The sequence below is a fragment of the Syngnathus acus genome, chromosome 8 (assembly GCF_901709675.1).
Source record: "Syngnathus acus chromosome 8, fSynAcu1.2, whole genome shotgun sequence".
Lineage (NCBI taxonomy): Eukaryota > Metazoa > Chordata > Actinopteri > Syngnathiformes > Syngnathidae > Syngnathus > Syngnathus acus.
Genome location: NC_051093.1, coordinates 2,903,452 through 2,919,649, shown reverse-complemented (window position 1 = coordinate 2,919,649; position 16,198 = coordinate 2,903,452). Strand labels below are relative to the sequence as shown.

The 16,198-nt window shown below is 49.1% G+C and overlaps 3 protein-coding genes across 7 annotated transcripts; all 3 read right to left on the bottom strand.

Annotated features, from left to right (window-relative positions):
* Positions 1-271: 271 nt before the first annotated feature.
* Positions 272-3,073, bottom strand: LOC119126255 (somatostatin receptor type 5-like). The gene is made up of 3 exons (XM_037257403.1): positions 2,917-3,073; positions 1,470-2,168; positions 272-1,406 (listed from the first exon to the last, which is right to left on the bottom strand). The coding sequence occupies exons 2-3, from the start codon at positions 2,145-2,147 to the stop codon at positions 729-731; spliced, it is 1,356 nt and encodes a 451-aa protein (XP_037113298.1). The 5' UTR covers positions 2,148-2,168; positions 2,917-3,073; the 3' UTR covers positions 272-728.
* Positions 3,074-4,500: 1,427 nt separating this feature from the next.
* Positions 4,501-7,206, bottom strand: LOC119126061 (GRB2-related adapter protein 2-like). 5 transcript variants are annotated; one of them, XM_037257083.1, is made up of 8 exons: positions 7,150-7,185; positions 6,938-7,056; positions 6,224-6,343; positions 6,048-6,139; positions 5,856-5,975; positions 5,596-5,773; positions 5,420-5,521; positions 4,501-5,330 (listed from the first exon to the last, which is right to left on the bottom strand). In XM_037257083.1, exons 3-8 carry the CDS (start codon positions 6,299-6,301, stop codon positions 5,169-5,171), a joined length of 732 nt encoding a protein of 243 aa, XP_037112978.1. In that variant the 5' UTR covers positions 6,302-6,343; positions 6,938-7,056; positions 7,150-7,185; the 3' UTR covers positions 4,501-5,168. The 5 variants fall into 5 exon arrangements, with proteins under 5 accessions (XP_037112978.1, XP_037112977.1, XP_037112975.1 ...); XM_037257082.1 differs by having other exon boundaries at positions 6,224-6,328; positions 6,958-7,056; positions 7,150-7,173; XM_037257080.1 differs by having other exon boundaries at positions 6,224-6,328; positions 6,938-7,206.
* Positions 7,207-7,741: 535 nt separating this feature from the next.
* si:ch73-281f12.4 (RA_Radil_like and Myo5p-like_CBD_Rasip1 domain-containing protein) lies at positions 7,742-16,180 on the bottom strand. The gene is made up of 17 exons (XM_037256989.1): positions 15,710-16,180; positions 14,949-15,278; positions 14,575-14,810; positions 13,849-14,192; positions 13,042-13,359; positions 12,665-12,979; positions 12,541-12,578; positions 12,322-12,464; positions 12,144-12,259; positions 11,163-11,382; positions 10,903-11,075; positions 10,176-10,320; positions 9,896-10,056; positions 9,574-9,799; positions 8,624-8,727; positions 8,402-8,541; positions 7,742-8,291 (listed from the first exon to the last, which is right to left on the bottom strand). The coding sequence occupies exons 1-17, from the start codon at positions 15,829-15,831 to the stop codon at positions 8,186-8,188; spliced, it is 3,237 nt and encodes a 1,078-aa protein (XP_037112884.1). The 5' UTR covers positions 15,832-16,180; the 3' UTR covers positions 7,742-8,185.
* Between the last annotated feature and the right edge of the window lie 18 nt (positions 16,181-16,198).

Here is a 16,198-nt window from a genome sequence, read left to right as displayed (position 1 = left end):
GACAAACGCATGCATTTTCACCAACGTTTTTACTATCTGGATTACTTTCGCCGCAGTTCTGATGTACTTGTTTGTGATCTGCTAAATTAAAAAGTGTTCATGCATTAACGGCAGTATCTATCACGGGTGAATTATAAAACCAAAATATTAACGGTACTTTTTTATTATACCATGATTGCAGATTTTTTCTCTCCGTCTCTCTCTCATAAACAAAATCACAAAACACAGCAATGTGCGCACCGTGCATTTGAGATTAATAGAAGCAATCAGATCACTGGGAAAGTCTCCAGACTTTTAATCAACACTTCACATGATGAGTGGCTCTCGACTGGCGGGACTGCAGCGTTATCAGGAGTTCCATCACAATAACCAACGCACACACGGACACGCACACGGTAAGAGTTTTTAATTAGTGCGTGAGAGTGGTACAAGAGTGCATATTGTCACCGAGTGACTCACGGGCACAAAATGGATGAGTCACATCACACTCAAGCCACCATCACGACCAACACCTGAACGTAGACGAAATCACCTTGCAGGATTTCAGACACATTTACGACAACACTCAGAGAACACAGGAAAAAGGCAAACAATTGACTGGTCGTGCGTCAATTTCAGGAGACAAATTCTTGCCAGCCAATGTGGGGACAAATATAGATGAACTGTTCTGGTTGCCAGCCAAAGCACTTATTGACAAATCACAAGATGTTCACTGCACTGCCTTCAAATTACAAGTTCATGACTTCCAAGTTGCTGTGCTCGACGTTGTCGTCAGGCATCGTTTTTGCACTCCCGTTTGCAGCATTCCCCAGCAAAGGTGTCGCTAGTGAGACCTCGAGGTCCCTCCCAGTGGCATCCCTGCCGCCGGGATCTGGCATGGGTCCCCGGGCATTCGACTCGAAGGCCTCGAGGCCGGCCAGCAAAGGCTCCAAACCTTGCGACGGGCAGCCAGTCGTTGCACTTTGCCGGATTCGCAAGACTTGCGTCATTTCTGAGATGTTGTCGTCGTCGTCTTCGCGAAGTCCTCGCTTCAGGCTCTCCCGGGGTACCGGTGCCCGCCTTCCCCCCTCCTGTGACGGCTGGGGCCGGACGGCCTGGTGGTCTTCCACCTTGCGGGTGGCGCGGCAGAGGGCTTTGCGGAAGCCCCTCTTGAAGTTGTCCGACATGAAGCCGTAGACCACAGGGTTGGCGCAGCTGTTGGCGTAGCCCAGCACCACCACAAAGTAGTAGAGGCCGTGATACTCGGGAGGCAACGCCACCAGTAGGTTGAGCACGTTCAGCCCGTAGAAGGGCAACCAGCACAGGACGAAGACGGCCACCACGATCACAACCATGCGCGTCACCTTGCGTTCCGACTTGCGGCGCTTGGCCGAGGCGGCGTGGACCTTCTTGGCCGAGCTGCGCACCTTCGAGCAAAAATAGGGTTACGTTTATGGACATGGATCCATCCGTGAGGCCGGCGGACATACTTTGAAGACGATGAGCAGGTAGCACAGGCAAATGATGAGCAGCGGGCACAGGAAGCCCAGTGTGGAGGTGTAGAGGATGAAGGCCGCCCTCCACACCTTGGCGGGAGCCGGCCACAGGATGTTGCAGGTGCCGCCTGTCTTCTGGATGTTGGCGAAGACCACCACGGGCAGGACCACCAGAAAGGACAGCGCCCACACAGTGCCATTGACTGCCTTGGCCACACGAGGGCGCCGCCACCGGGCTGCGCGGACGGGGTGGCCCACCGCCAGGTAGCGGTCCACACTCATAACCGTCAGGCAGAAGATGCTGGTGAACTGGTTGATGGAGTCGACCGTCATCACCAGCCGGCACATGAACGCGCCGAAGGGCCACGCCTGCAGCGAGTTCTGTACGGCCAGGAAGGGCAGGCCCAGCATGAAGAGCTCGTCGGCGATGGCCAGGTTGAGGATGTACATGTTGGTCACTGACTCCGTCTTGGAGTGATGCAGCACGATGTGGATGACCAGCGTGTTCCCGCCCAGACCGATCACGCACACGATTATGTAGATGAGCGGGATCAGGACGCCCTCCACGCCGGGGCCCGACCCGTCGTCCGCCGCCGTCACATTAGTGGCGTTCGGTAGAAGGAGAGCAAGTTCCTCAAATGGTACGCTGGCGTTCTCCACCGCTGCCTCCATGTCGGGAAAACGGCAGCTTTGCTTTAACAAAGAATGTCACCACTCAGTCAAAAGTGAAGACTGCGGATTTCTGACATTTGGGTTTTGGTACGTGATAAACTAGAGTGCACTGGAAATGATTTATTTTTAAGGGTGATGTAAAAAGCCGGGTCTTCATTGGATTTGGATGATCACTAACATGTGCTAAATGCTAACTGCGCTAACATTGGAAGACAAAATGTCAGCAGGTTGTTTGGCATCCATCCCAAAGGTCAGCAGGACTTGAAAGCTTGGGGGAGAACCTTCTCACACACACACGTGCGCATGCACACTTGCACACACACGTGTTCAGCTCACATTCAACAAAACCCGCATCATCAATCTGACTGATGACAAACTTTGTTTAAGATTTTATCCATATTCTTGCCTCTCAATTTGCATGCACTTTTCAAATGGCTTTGCTTGGGGAATTTCACACATTATTTCTAAATTGCATATCAACAGTGGCATATGCGCTCTATTTTGAGTGCATAAAAATTCATGTTTATATCACTGACAATAATCTACTTGCCACTTTGCACTCATTTGCATCATTTGTCAATCTGAATTTTTTTTCATTAAGTTTGTACGGCTCTTGCCGAGCGCATCGACCTTTGCATTGCAAATCATAGTGATAATGTTATTCATCCCGATTCCTACTAAATCAAGTGTTAATATTTTGCAAATATGTGCAGACACTCTCTGTGTTCACTGCGGTTTGGGTGGCTGAAGCTCAAAGAACTCATCTTACCTTTGGACGATTTCGTCTTGTGCTCACAAGACCTGCGACAAACCCGAGCGGTCACCAGCTTCGGTTACCTCAAGTCCACATTGCATCATGAGCGCGACTGCCGTCGTTGTCGCAGATTCTCTGCTTGTAACTAGGAGACACTGCTCTAGTCAAGTGGGAGGTGTTAGGATCCCATTCTGTGCGCGTGCATGGCCGCGTCACAAGGGAGACTGCAGTGAGTGCACCTTCTGGAAAGAAAAATGTCTTCCAGGATCTGACTTTTAAAAAGGAGCATCCAGTCAGAAAAACAATCACAAGCAATATGCTTTTTCAATATTACTCTTTTTTTTTTTTTTTCCTTTGGATGTAAACTATCCAAAGCCTTCACCTTCCCTGCATTTTGTTAAAACCTTATTCCAAAAGGCAACAAATCCATTTTCACATGAAAATTGCAAAGGTCTATTAACAAAAGGTTTAAAAAAAAAAGAGCCCAGACACATTTCTGAGAAGTGTTCAAGGGCACTTACGAGTCAGAAGGAAGAATAAGTTGGAGTTGTGTTAAGATGAGGACGACAATGTGCTAAGAAAAAAAGCAAGGGCATAAGGAATCCAAGCGAAGAGTTGCTTTGTTAAAATATTCTCAAGTACTTTGAAAAGAATTCAACAAAATGTAGACCCTGATAAGTGAATTTCGGATTTGTTTCTAGATACATTCGACAAGTTTGAAGATGCTGCCGAAAACGTAGTAAAGGCTGAGAACAAGGGGAACTTTGCATGGAATTAGCTAAGTTAGCTGCTATGGCTAGTGGCTAACGTGTTTCTTAGCATATGTGTCATGACTAATGACCAACATTCTTCGCATGTTAGCCAGCGATGCTACGAATAATAGTTTATTTGCTGAAGTATTGGCAACGGTGGCTAAAATGATTGCTAACATTTTTTTTATTTTTTGTTTGTTTTGCTTAAATAAAGTGATGTATTGCCGGAGTGGTTGTAATGTGATTAGCGTCTTGGGGCTCGTTAAGCCGGTTTTCTTTTGAATGGCTCAGATGACAGCCACGCTCGATAGCCGAGCACTAGCCGATCCATAGCTCGTTAGCAAAGCGCTTTGTTACTGAGGTTGTCGCTAATAGCAACATAGACAAGCGAGCTAACCACTTATGTCCTCTTATGTTGGGACAGAATGCTCAACTTCAACCGGTTTGTACTGAAATCAGTTGAGGCTGCATGTTCCTCAATTAGGTCGATAACCTTTGTTTCGGTCACTCGTAATCTGAAAATATTTCATATGCGGAATGAAAATCCAAGAGTTCTTTCTTTCAGAGTCGTATAGCAACAACATTTGTGTGGTTATTATGAAATGTGAAAAGCAAGGGAACATTTTTATTTCAAGGCCTTGGAGCCCTTTTGTATAATATCTTCAGTACATTTTTCCAATCATCTTTAAGATGTCGGTCCTTCCGAAGTGTGTTATATGATGAATACACAACGACATGCCATTTGTTAACGTGTCGGAGAGCGCCTCGTCTAACGAGGTTATCTGATTGTGGTAGCCTGGTAACCACGGCAACGGAACCGCACGTCGAATGACGAAACCTTGGAAGGTTTCAGAAGTGTTGAAGTAACTTTACTTCTTTTTGCAAAAACAGCAGCGTGACATCAGCAGTACATATTTCATGTTTGTTTGCAAATTCTTTTTAAACGATTCATCATAAATCAACATCTTCACATGACGTGAGAAGATGAAGATGATGAAGGTCACCTGACCACATGCTGCAGCAGCAAGGAGTCAAGCAAACAAACCACTTCCTGTTTGATCAAAGTGGAGGAGCGGTGCCATCGCTTTGTCTCCTCACCCCACTCCCCGAAAAAAAAGAAAAGAAATAGAGCTACACTGATAAGCTGTGTCCAAAGTTGAACCTATTCAAGCGTGAAAGCAAAAAAAGGCGTTTTGTATTATTTCATTTCCTCACCCCGTGAGAATCAAAAAGGAATCGGATGGACTAAAACCTAATCAATTCCCATCCCTGGGACACATCGCATCAAATCTGAAGAAAATCAAGAAAAAAGTTTTATCACCCCAAATCCAAATTACACGACTGACGAATTTCTCAACAGTTCTGACAAATGGTCTCAAAAGAACGGCCCAGCCGTCCTGGCTACCCACAATGACGAAAATAGATACAAAATGTTGGATCTTCAATTTGAAACATCTCCTCTGTATCAAATGAACTGAGACTGACTTGGCTCCTCTCCCTTCGTCGTCTTCTGCATCAAATTGGTTTGGTGTAGTTTGCTGGAAAGAGTCCTTTCCTGTCGCCGCACCTTCCCGTCCACCAGGCAGAGTTAGAGGTGTCGGTGATGTTGATGATGTCGCCGGCGTAGAAGCTCAACTCGTCGTCTTCTTCAGCGTTGAAGTCGTACAAAGCCAAAACCTTTAGTTGGAAAACACGCACCCATTTAGCATCTTGCTATGCTAACAGAAGAGCTTTTTAAAATACAGTGAATGGTGTGTTGGTCAGACCTGGTGAAGGCTGGCGCTGTCAGGAGCTCGAGCAGCAGTGATCGGTCTTCTTTCTGATTGGACGATGCTTTCAGTGCGCTCCTCCGGGCCACGCCCCCTAGGCTGCAAAATATGCGAGCAACATTCTTCTCTGAGATTTGTCAAATTAACAAGATCTGTCTATTTGAAGTATTTACCGATTGGGCGCTGGACGTTGTGACGCCGTCGTTGAGGAAGATGTTGCTGGTTTTGGAGATGGAGGTGGTCTTGTAGTAGTTCACCAGCTTGTTGAGCGACGTGAACTTCTCGGCCCACAGGATGTAGTGACCTCGCTCGTCGCGGATGACCTTGAAGTGTTGCACGTTGCACTCGTGCCTGCGGCCCAGGTATTTTGTTACTTTTGAGAAATCTGCAAATCTCTCAAGATAAAATGCTTGTGTTGGAGTTTGCAACCGACTTGACGGAGATGGAGAAGTTTCCGGGTGAACTTTGACATCCTCGGATGACGAAGTCACCGACGGGTTTGGCGCTGAGGATTTGCTCAGCCATGCCGCGAGTGGCGTTCTCCTGGAACCATCTGCGAACATGCACGCATCAGCACCACACAACAAGAAGGTCGAGGATGACATCAAGTGTGGGCGGGGATTACCCAGGTATGGTCAGGTCCACGTAGGTCCTGGGGACGAGGCCTTCGTGGCCGTTCATCTCGGCTTTGTACCACTTGTCGTACGTGCTTAAAATCTAATATGAGACAGAGAGACTTTTTTGCCATGAAAACTTTTTGGGAAATGACGGGCTGACATTCCGACGAGCTTCTTTCCGAACCTTCACCACGTCATTCTTCTTAAAGTTCAGCTCACCAGCCGCTCTTGCCATGAAGTCGTACTTTCCTCTCGCCTCCATGTTGGCAAGTTCCGCAAGTAAAACAACCTGGGTAGATTTGATCTTATTAAAAAATAAACAAATAAATAATAAAATAAAACATATCACCATTTTATTCAACTAGAATATAGACAAATACCGTCAACATGGAAAGTTTGATGCACTTTGCCGTCTTTCACATTGTGAATCTTGTTTGAAGCTTTTGTTCGAACGAGTATACCATATAATTTGTCACTAATTTGATTTATTAGTCAAATAGAAGGCAACGGTTTTAAATGTCACGTGACGGACAAGAGCACCTTCTACAGCTGTAACTGAACAATTTGTGGAAAATTTCACCAATGGCGGGAACAAGTTGAACGTAGAAAAGTTGAAAGTAATAAAAAATGAGGAAAAAGCTGATCAAACTATAGAAACGATAGGTTCAATAATGATTTCATGGAGGATGGGAATAATCATCAACAAGTGAAAGGTAAAATTAACAACTAACAACGTACTCAATAACTGAATAAAGTATTGCTTAAGAGTAAAAGCGAAAGTAAAGTATCAAATAAATTTTCATTAACCGACATGATCGTTCTTTTATTTATTTTTTACATTTCACCTGAGTGATTAAAGTACACGTTTTAGGACGCAATAAATTCTGAACGTTTTTACCTTGAGTTGCTTTGTTTTACCTTGTGTGAAGTTTATCCCATGGAAAATAAAGGTAAGAAGCAAACCGTTATTTTCTTTTTCCTTCCGCGTCACGTGCAGTAGGGTTGCCACGAAGAGAGCTAAAAAATTAAAAGTCAAATACGTTCATTAACCAAAAAATAAAAGCGATATAATATTCGGAATTTAACGATGGTTGGTTCATCTGAACGCACTTTTGTTCTTAAATGAACACGCACGCGTACACCTGCTTTTTAGACTGTTTGGCCACTTCCTGTTTTCAAAATAAAACTCACCATGTAGCGTTTCCGGCGGGGTTAATTTTTCAATATGAGAATACTTAAATATTGTTGACGGGTTTCCGCTGAAAATTATGCAAATGTTTTTTTGGATCTTATCTTGTTCAATAACTGACTAGCTAATTCTTTAAAAAAGTTATAATAAATTTATTAAAGGAAACATTTAATGCATTAATTTAGATGTTTTCCAACCGAAAGTGGTTAATGGAAACCTTTTTTTTTAAAGTGGTTAATTTAAACCTATTTTTCCATTCGTTAAATATCTAGTTATTACGTAATTTCTGTATAGATTATACAAACATATGGACATATTGCCAAACATAGACTCACGGGGCATTTTTTTTATTTTCTTTAAAGCTGAGCTTTTAAAAAGCTAGTTAGGATTTTAGAAAACACTTATCTGCTTGACAAAGGAAGGCCAGGGCCCATAATTGAACCCCAATCCAATAAACTTCGAGGCATACCTGCTAAGCTCTACTCACCAGACTGCTTTAAGAAATATTATCCATGAATGTCATATTCTTTTATTGTGACTGCGAGGTGATGTCAAACAAATTGTGCTGCCTTTGTAAAGTGCTTTGAGATACATGCTGAACTGGACGCAGCCGCCAGGGGGCAGCCAATCACTCTTTTGGGTGTTTTCTTTGGATTTGTGCAGGAAGTCATCAGGACGCAGTTGTGGTCACAGTCATTTTCAAAAATAAAACTGGAAAAAAAAGTGGTGCAGACACACCCTGCTGCTTTCCTGTCACATTGCGAGCGCGCCTATGCCAGCACACCCCACAATGATATGGATTTATTGTGATTACGTTAACTGTACAAATATGAGAAAATAGCATTTTTATAAATACAAATGAGTAAAAACATTGAGAAAATACAACAACAATAAAAGGTTTTGCAGTGAGTGGAGAGACTTCCGGACAGGAAGCAGGAAACATTCTTGACTTCCTGTTCAGCATTTGGTCGTCTCTGAGCTTTTGTTGGCGTTTTTGTTGGGGTCCATGTTGGCCACCAGCAGTCTCAACGAGTCTCCCGAAGAGCGAATCACTTCACGCCCACTGGGGAACAGAAAGTCCACACCTGCATATTCACGGGCTCAATTCGTTTGCGAGATTTTATTTTGGGGCCGCATCTTTCCCGCTCTCACATTCCAGATGTTTGCACTTACACACTGTAGTCCATTCCGATCAAGCTGACGCCGTTGACGGCGAGGATTCGATCTCCTGTCTTGAGGCGGAGGCACAAAGCGGCGGGCGAGTTGGGAACGAGCGACTTGACGTAAATCCCGCTCATCCTCAGTGGTGTCTTCTGCTCACACAAAACCAAGAAAAATAGCGTGAGGAGTTTTCCCGTCAAAGTAAAGTAATAGTCGGCCTGAAGGCAGCGGTACCATGCCGTCCACCAGGGCCAAGCCCAGACCGTGAGGACCGCGATAGATCTCCACCGTGAACACATCGTCGTCGTCATCGTCCTTTTCGACAACGCGCTCACCCTCTGCGCAGAAACAAAAATGTAATTTGGCTAACAGTGTGACACTGCTACTGCTAACCGCTAAAGATCACCGAGATTTTGCTGACAATGCTACTTACAAACTTTGACTTCTGCAATCTTTTTTTGTCATTATGTGTGCATGGAACTTAAAGCGAGCTGAGTCAAAGCCAACAATAGTATTCCCACTGCAACCCCCTGCAGTGCTTTTCCCGGCACGATGAATACACATGCACCCCCCCCCCACACCCACACACACACACACACACACAGTGAGTGTAGGTGGCGCAAACAAAGGCGCACGCGTCCGATTAAGATTCCAGGCAGCAAGTGGACTGTAAATTGTCCTGACGGGTGGCCGCCGTCACCGCCGTCGTTCTTTTCTGTCCTGACCTCAGCGCCTCGCTGCAATTCTTGGCGCCGATTATAGGATTAGCAAACTTTCCAAATAACGTTCAGCCAGGCCCGCAAAGCACGCCGGCATGTTCGGCAACAAACGCCGGTTTTCATTTCTGAACCGAATCGTGAATCGGTTAAGTTATGCAAGTTGCGGGATTAATAAAGTGTTAAAAAAAAAAAAATCATCTACGTTGATGAGGTTCTCTTTTTAATGACTCGGAAATGGAAAATAATACCGTGCCAAAGTTAATTGCAGAGTAAGAAATGAGCCAATGAGAGTTAAGACATCTGCTTCAGATCAAGTCAATCCTCAAGCTTAAAGCAGCACTGCAGGGGGGATCGAGGGGGGGGCATGTGTGTGTGCGGGGGGGTCACATTAGCAAGATGAACCGTTAAAGCACTTAAGTGATTTTTGTGTGCGTGTGAAATGGTGTGCTGGATTGCGCTTGTTACCGTCTGCAAGCTGGTTTGCTTGCGGGGTGTCGGGAGGCGTGAGGAGGCAGGACGGGTCCGGAGGAGCACACAGGTTGCGACCGTCCAGCTTGCCAGTGCCGCCCGGCTCCTTCAGCTTTCGGGTCACGACCCGCTCGGTGACGTCGGGGTCGTCGGCGGGCTCCGGCAGCGGGCAAGGGGGACGCAAGGTCTCACACGAGGTGGTTGCGGACGATGCTGAGGAGATCTGAGGACAATGTCCACCACAAGCAAAAGGATGTAAAGTGAAGTGTGAAGAAGACCCAAAGAAATTTCCATACAGAAAATGAAGACAACTCGTTACCTCCTGCCCTTCCCCTTCCCTGGGGGAGGTCTGGTCGATGACCTGCTGCAAGCGGGCCAGCTGCTCCAGGAGGGCAGGGTCCAGGTGGGCTTCTTCCAAAAAGAAACTCCTGCTTGGCAGGATGAGCGGCGGGTGCTGGTCAAAGCTTTCCAAAATGTCCACTGCACATACACACACACACACACACACACACACGCACACAGGTTTACACACAAATTATCTCTGAACTGAAAAAAAAAAAATTCTAAACTATGTTACAGATATTTTAATAAGCACAGACCCGTCCTGCAGGCGTCTTCGGCGTGTTCAGGCCCAGGAGTCCAACCAGCGGGTCGGTTCTTGGCCGTGTTGTACTGGCTCAGCATGTGCTGTAGCTGCGCCGCGTTCAAGGCGGAAAACTCGGACCTCAGCGAAGTCCACGACGACTGCACGAGCAACAAAGTCATCATCTTTTTGGCTACAAGCTTCCCAAAGCACTTCAACGGTGGTCATGACATATTTAAGAAATGACAAACATTTTCTCTGTCTGAATAATTTTTTTTATCTGGCACTCAAAGTGTATTTCCTCCATGACGAAATATTTAATTTGTTGTTTACATTGGCGTTACTGTGCTGTTGACAAACAAAGTGAATGAATTCTGCACGTTAGGCTTGAAGGCCACAAAATGTTGAGCAAGCTCACCAACGTGGTCCACTCAAGGAAACCTCACAAGAGCACTTTTAGAAACCTCAGCCACACATTCACAAGCAGACGCGCGCACACACTAACGTTGGAACATGTGGCCATTGATTATGCGCGTTGCGGCTGGGCCGCCTCCCAGAATAGCTCCAAACATCCACATGGCTGCACTTCCAGGGGTGGGAGGGGCCGAGGGAGAGGGGGGACATGGGAGGGGTCGATTAAAACGCTCCTAGTGACCACTGCTAGCGACCTCATCCTGACTCATGCTGCAGTCGTACTTAAAAGTGCTCAACCAAAAAAGGTCACGCGTGAAATGAGGCCCGACCTGAAGGAGCGTTTCTTTGGGCGTGGCCAGCAGGTTGACGGCGGCCGAGAGTTTCTGGAAGAAGTCGGCGGCCACGTCGGCCAAGCTGATGCTCTGCAGCCAGTCCATCAGCAGGTCCAGGTTGGCCCGCATCTGGACCCCTCGTGACCACTGGTAGAAACCCGCTGCCGAGCCTGTGGGGGGCAAAAAGTCCCACGCGAGTACATCCGAGCCGCTCTTTCCCGAAGGTTAGCACGGTTAGCTTAGCGGCCGGCTCTCACCTCTCTCCATGAGCGCGTTGAAGAGCGAGGCGTTGATGAAGAAGAAGAGGTACGCGCACAACTGCAGGCAGATGTCGGCGTGCACCTGGAAGGAGGTGAAGAGCTGCAGCGCTTCCTTCAGCACCTCCAGAATGCCGCTCAGGCCGTCTGGCACGCGCAGATGCCCGCTCTCCGAGAACGGATTGCTGTCCAGCACGGCTGGCAGCGCCGAGTACATGCTCTAACCAAAACCAGAAAGGGGAGAACTTCTTAGGAGTTGGGACTGGGTCATCATCACCCCCCCCCCCACACACACACACACAAAAAAGCTTTGAATCATTCATTCCAGAGCAATGAGACTCATCCAGCCCCACCTCGCTGCTTCCTTTGGACTTGCGAGAAGAATGAAATGCGCGCAAGGTTGACACCGGCACGGATTCCTCGGCATTTTTCTCATTGTTGCGCACACGCGTGACATCACCTCCGCAGAAAAAGACGGCTGACTCACAAACAGCTGCTTGGTCGCCAGCGCACAACGTAGGAAATCGTGCTTACGCATCACTGACGCGACCTTTCGCTCCCTTTCTGAATCTGATTTTTTTTGGGCTTGTGATGATGACCTTCTTGTGAAGGCCACATAAATCTTCTCAAGTATTCCCACACGTTTTTCAGGAAATCAAACACACCTTCCTCCCTTCCGTACACCCACACATGCTCACTTCCTCTCTGGAAACACTGTGTGTGTGAGAGGAGGATTATTCGTGTGTGTGAAAGTGTTTTGAGTGTGTGTTGCGCTATCTGCTAGGCTTTGGCCACTGAGGGCTGCAGATAAGGCCAGCTGATCTTTCCATTGTGTGCGCTTCCCGCGTGTTGACACAGTGCTCTTTCCCAAACACATTCTGTGTGTGTGTTTGTGTGTGCGAGGGAGAGAATGCGAATGTGAGTGAGTGAGAGTATGTGTATGCGGGGGAGATTGTAAACGTGTGTGTGTGTGTGAGAAACCTTGGTGAGATAGTAGACAGACTGCTGGAAGGTGAACATGATGACCTCCTCCAGCACCGTCATGGCTTCCTCGCAGGCAGCACGAGTGGACGCAACCTCCTCCTCGTCCATCAGACCTGTCGGTGTGACGCTTGTGTGAGTGATGAACAAACGGACTGGGGGGGGGTTGACAGCTCACCTGGCCGGCGGCGGTCACCCTCGGTGGCCATCAGCTGAGGGACGCGGTGCTGTATGAAGTGCAGAAGCTCAATGGTGTTTGCCATCCACGCAGCCAGGGGACGCAGACCCGAGATCAGTTGTTGCGTCTGCGGCGAGGGCTCGCTAATCGCAACGCACAAACCGAACGTAAGAAAAGAAATCCTCCGGACCGACGCAGGTGCGGATTGAGTCGGCTCACCTGTCTGACTGCATCGACGCGAGCTCCTTGGTCTTGTCCTGTTGCGCGATAAAACATGTTACACTCTTGAGTTGTGTTTGAGTCAGAGAACCATTGTCTCCAAAAAGCTGGTGTTGCTTTGTACCCAGACGGCGTTCTGCACCCGAGCGGCCACGTTGAGCAGGAGGCGCCTGAAGCGGTCCAAGTCGCGCGCGCCGGCCGAGCGCCGGAGGCACAGGCTGAGCAGGAAGGCGACCGTCAGCTTGGGCCCCCCATCACCGGGCTCCCACATGTTCAGGATCATCCGCAGGACCTCGTCCTCCCATTCCGCATTGTAGCTTAGCATTGCGGCGCCGTCTTCCGCTAAATTGGCAGCAGCGGGGCGCCAGCCACACGACCGACAGCCGGGATGATGCTCGGAAGCCCAGTTGGGACACAGGCGGCTCATCCAGGGAGGCGTCTGCGGAAAGTAGAGTTAACCCAGCCCACTCTCAAAAGGTTTTGAAGTTACACTTTCAGAACCTTGCGCAGGTTTCCCGCTGCCGCGCCGGTGGGGTCCTTGAACATGAAGAGGTAGTGCTCCCCCAAGCCCACCAGGTCGCCAGGGTGAAGCTCCGCCTCCTCCTTTAGGGGTGCCCCATTCTTTGTGACGGGGGCGCCGTGGAGCGGCTTGAGTAGGGTGGCGGCGTCCAGACGGCGCACGCGGCAATGGCGGGGGAGCACGTCGGGGGCGAAGAGCAGGATGTCCACCTTCAGACGCTCCTCATCCTCGCCGGCGCGATGCTCGCCGCAGCGGCCCAACACCGTGCTGCTCCCGCTGAGCAGGTAGATGACAAAGTCCTGCAAACAAACAAAAACTTAAAGTGCCGCAAGACAAAAAAAAATCATGGCATCCCCAAAAACATCTCAGAGTCAAGACGGCCTCCCTGCCATCTGGTCACATGACTCAACTCCAGTCGGACTTAGGTGGCCAATTTTAGGACTTGCTTGAAAGTGAAAGGTTAAGACTTGAGGACAACAGGAAGTGCTTCGGCTTTCTGAAGGCCAGCCTTCCTGTGATTGGACGGCCCCTCCCCCGACTCTCAGGCCCTCCCGGAATAGCCCACCTGCTCGTAATCAGGTTTATCTGATCTCCTTGTGCCTGCGTGTCCTCCCCTGGCGTTGAGCAACGCTCAGTGAGTGCCAACAAAAGGACATCCCGTCCTGTCCGTCACACTCTTGAGCACACCGAGAGAACTTTAATGTTGTGCGCATGCGCACACACGATCAAACCTAATCAATTCGTTTTTGTCCAACCCCACCATGGCTGAACGCATCGTAGCATGTCACCTGTCTGTGGTTGTATCCGTGCAGGAGCAGGAAGTAGGGAAAGTCAAAGGGCGGGTGGATGGAGTACTGCGTGGCGTTGTCGTCGCTGCTCTCCGTCTCTTCCTTCTCCGTGCCCAACAACCTGAGAGCGTCCTTGTCCTCATCCTCGTCCTGATCTTTGTCCCGGTCCTGGTCTCGGGAGTGGCGCGCCTCGCGGGCCTCCTTCCCCATGGCGCTCAGGTCCATCTCGCTCAGGCTCCTCCAGAAGTCAGTCCCGTCCAGGCCCTCTGCGGAGCTGCTGTCCACCAACAATGAGGTGGCCCTGGAGCGGTTCCGCTGAAGCTTGCGGGCTTGAGCATTGATTCCTGGACACAAGAACCCGCAGCGTTCACTTATTTCATCTTATGCTTCTTATGTTATGCACATCACGAGACAGTTTACGGGACTCGAAGTTCCTGTGCGAGCAGGAAGCACGGCGCTAGCAGTTATCACGTGGCGCTGAGTGGCTTTGGATGCCGCGGCATCGTAAACAGAGATAAGGACAGCTTTGGTCTCCCGTGGCTGCCTTCCATGAGAGGCGCAGATAAGGAGGAGGACAAAGGATCAAGCCAGAAAAGGCTGACTGTGCGTCTCCCCTAAATCCTTCCACTGGGCCGCTGAGACGCAAACACATGCACACACACACACACGTCGGCCATATTGGATGCGGCCCATCTGCTGAGCAAGTTTCGTTATTGTTGTATGTACCTGCCGTGACAGTGTCCCGCTCCTTCAGGCTCTGCTCCTCCACGCGGAGCCTCAGCTGGATCTCGAAGCGTCGCGAGAATCCTTCTTTGGGTTTCCACAGCGACTGCAGCATCAGCGGCTTCTCGTGGTCGCCCACCACGCGGAAACATTCTCGCTGCCAATGCCCGCCCGGGCCAGTCTGGCCGATCACGTCGCACAGCACGTAGGCGCCGGCGTCCGCTTTCTCCAGACTGTACCTGAACGGGGACAATTTCGGTCAACGCCAGATTAAGACCTTCAAGAATTTCTTGATTTTTTTTCCAAAATGTCAGCCAGTCAGTGCGACTTCTCGCTTAGCAGCATCTGATTGGAGACATCTCACTTATGATTCTGACCTGTCCAAAGCTTCTTTGAGAAGTTCCTTGGCACTGGACTGTGTGGTGGCCAGGACGCTCTTGTAGTTGGCGCCCTGGCAAATATCACTCCCGAAGATCTTGAGGATGCCGGGCACAGACAGCTGGCAGGACAGCTCGGCCGGGTCGTCCTGCGCCGAGGCCGAGCCGCCGCCTCCGTCGCTTCGGGGGAGGTTGGGGCTGTGGTTGAACACACCGGACAGACGCTTCTTGTTGTTGTTGTTGTTATTGTGGCGCCGGATTTTGGACTTGGCCGGCTGCCGGACGCCCGAACTCTCGGCAGAGCGGACGGTGCCGGCCGAACCTTGGGACCTGCAGCGCACAACATAAACGCGTTTAAGATGTGATCAATAAAAATATACATACACATCAATCATGTAAAGTCAGTAGTTTAGTTGTTGTTCTCTTGATTTGCTTTGTTGTGAGTGTCTGTGATATCTTTGTGATTACAATAAAGCAATATCTCAGATTAAAGGACAGGACGGACGTTGGCTCAAGCTAATCGGTCAGTGTGCAGAGTGACTGGCCCTGAGTTGTGGCCGATAGCAGCTCTTCAATGTGTATCCTGTTCCCGCTCGAGGGAATAAAGCCAATGAAAAGCATCGGTGACTGATTCATACTTTAACTATATGTGACATTATGTAAAACACGGTGTAAAGTAGAATAAATGTTGACAGAAATTGGAGTAGTGCGTCTATTTGGAGAAGTATGCAGGTAGAAAAAGTAAAGTTGTTTGGTCTTACTGTGTTGATCCATTGCTGGCTTTCCGACCGAGTTGGGCGAGTCTCCTCTTGGGAGAGCGGATCAGCAAGCCCACCACGGCCGACTGTTTATTGACGTGGCTGCTTCTCTCCTCGCTAATCATCTTCAAACATCAGTACACCAACATCATCATCCTCACCGCCAGCATCGTCACCATAACGTCCACGTTTGAGGAGACACTCCAAAAGCGCCCTTGCAACTTTCCCTCCACTTGGCGTCCATGAGTTGGCTTGTAGCTTGGTGAGTTAGTCAACACAATTCCACCAGATTGAGGTCCTGAGCTCAAAGATATTCGTGGAAGAGGAGCGTGGAAAGGAGCGTTCGTCCGTCACGCACGCGTTGAAGTTTGTGAACCTGCAGCCGCCGGTGCCGACTGCAACCCAGCGGAGTCTCTCCCCTCTGTGACGTCACCGCAGCATCACGAGCACGCGCCCGCAAGTAAGGAGGCAGGAAGAAAGTGACGCGCGCGC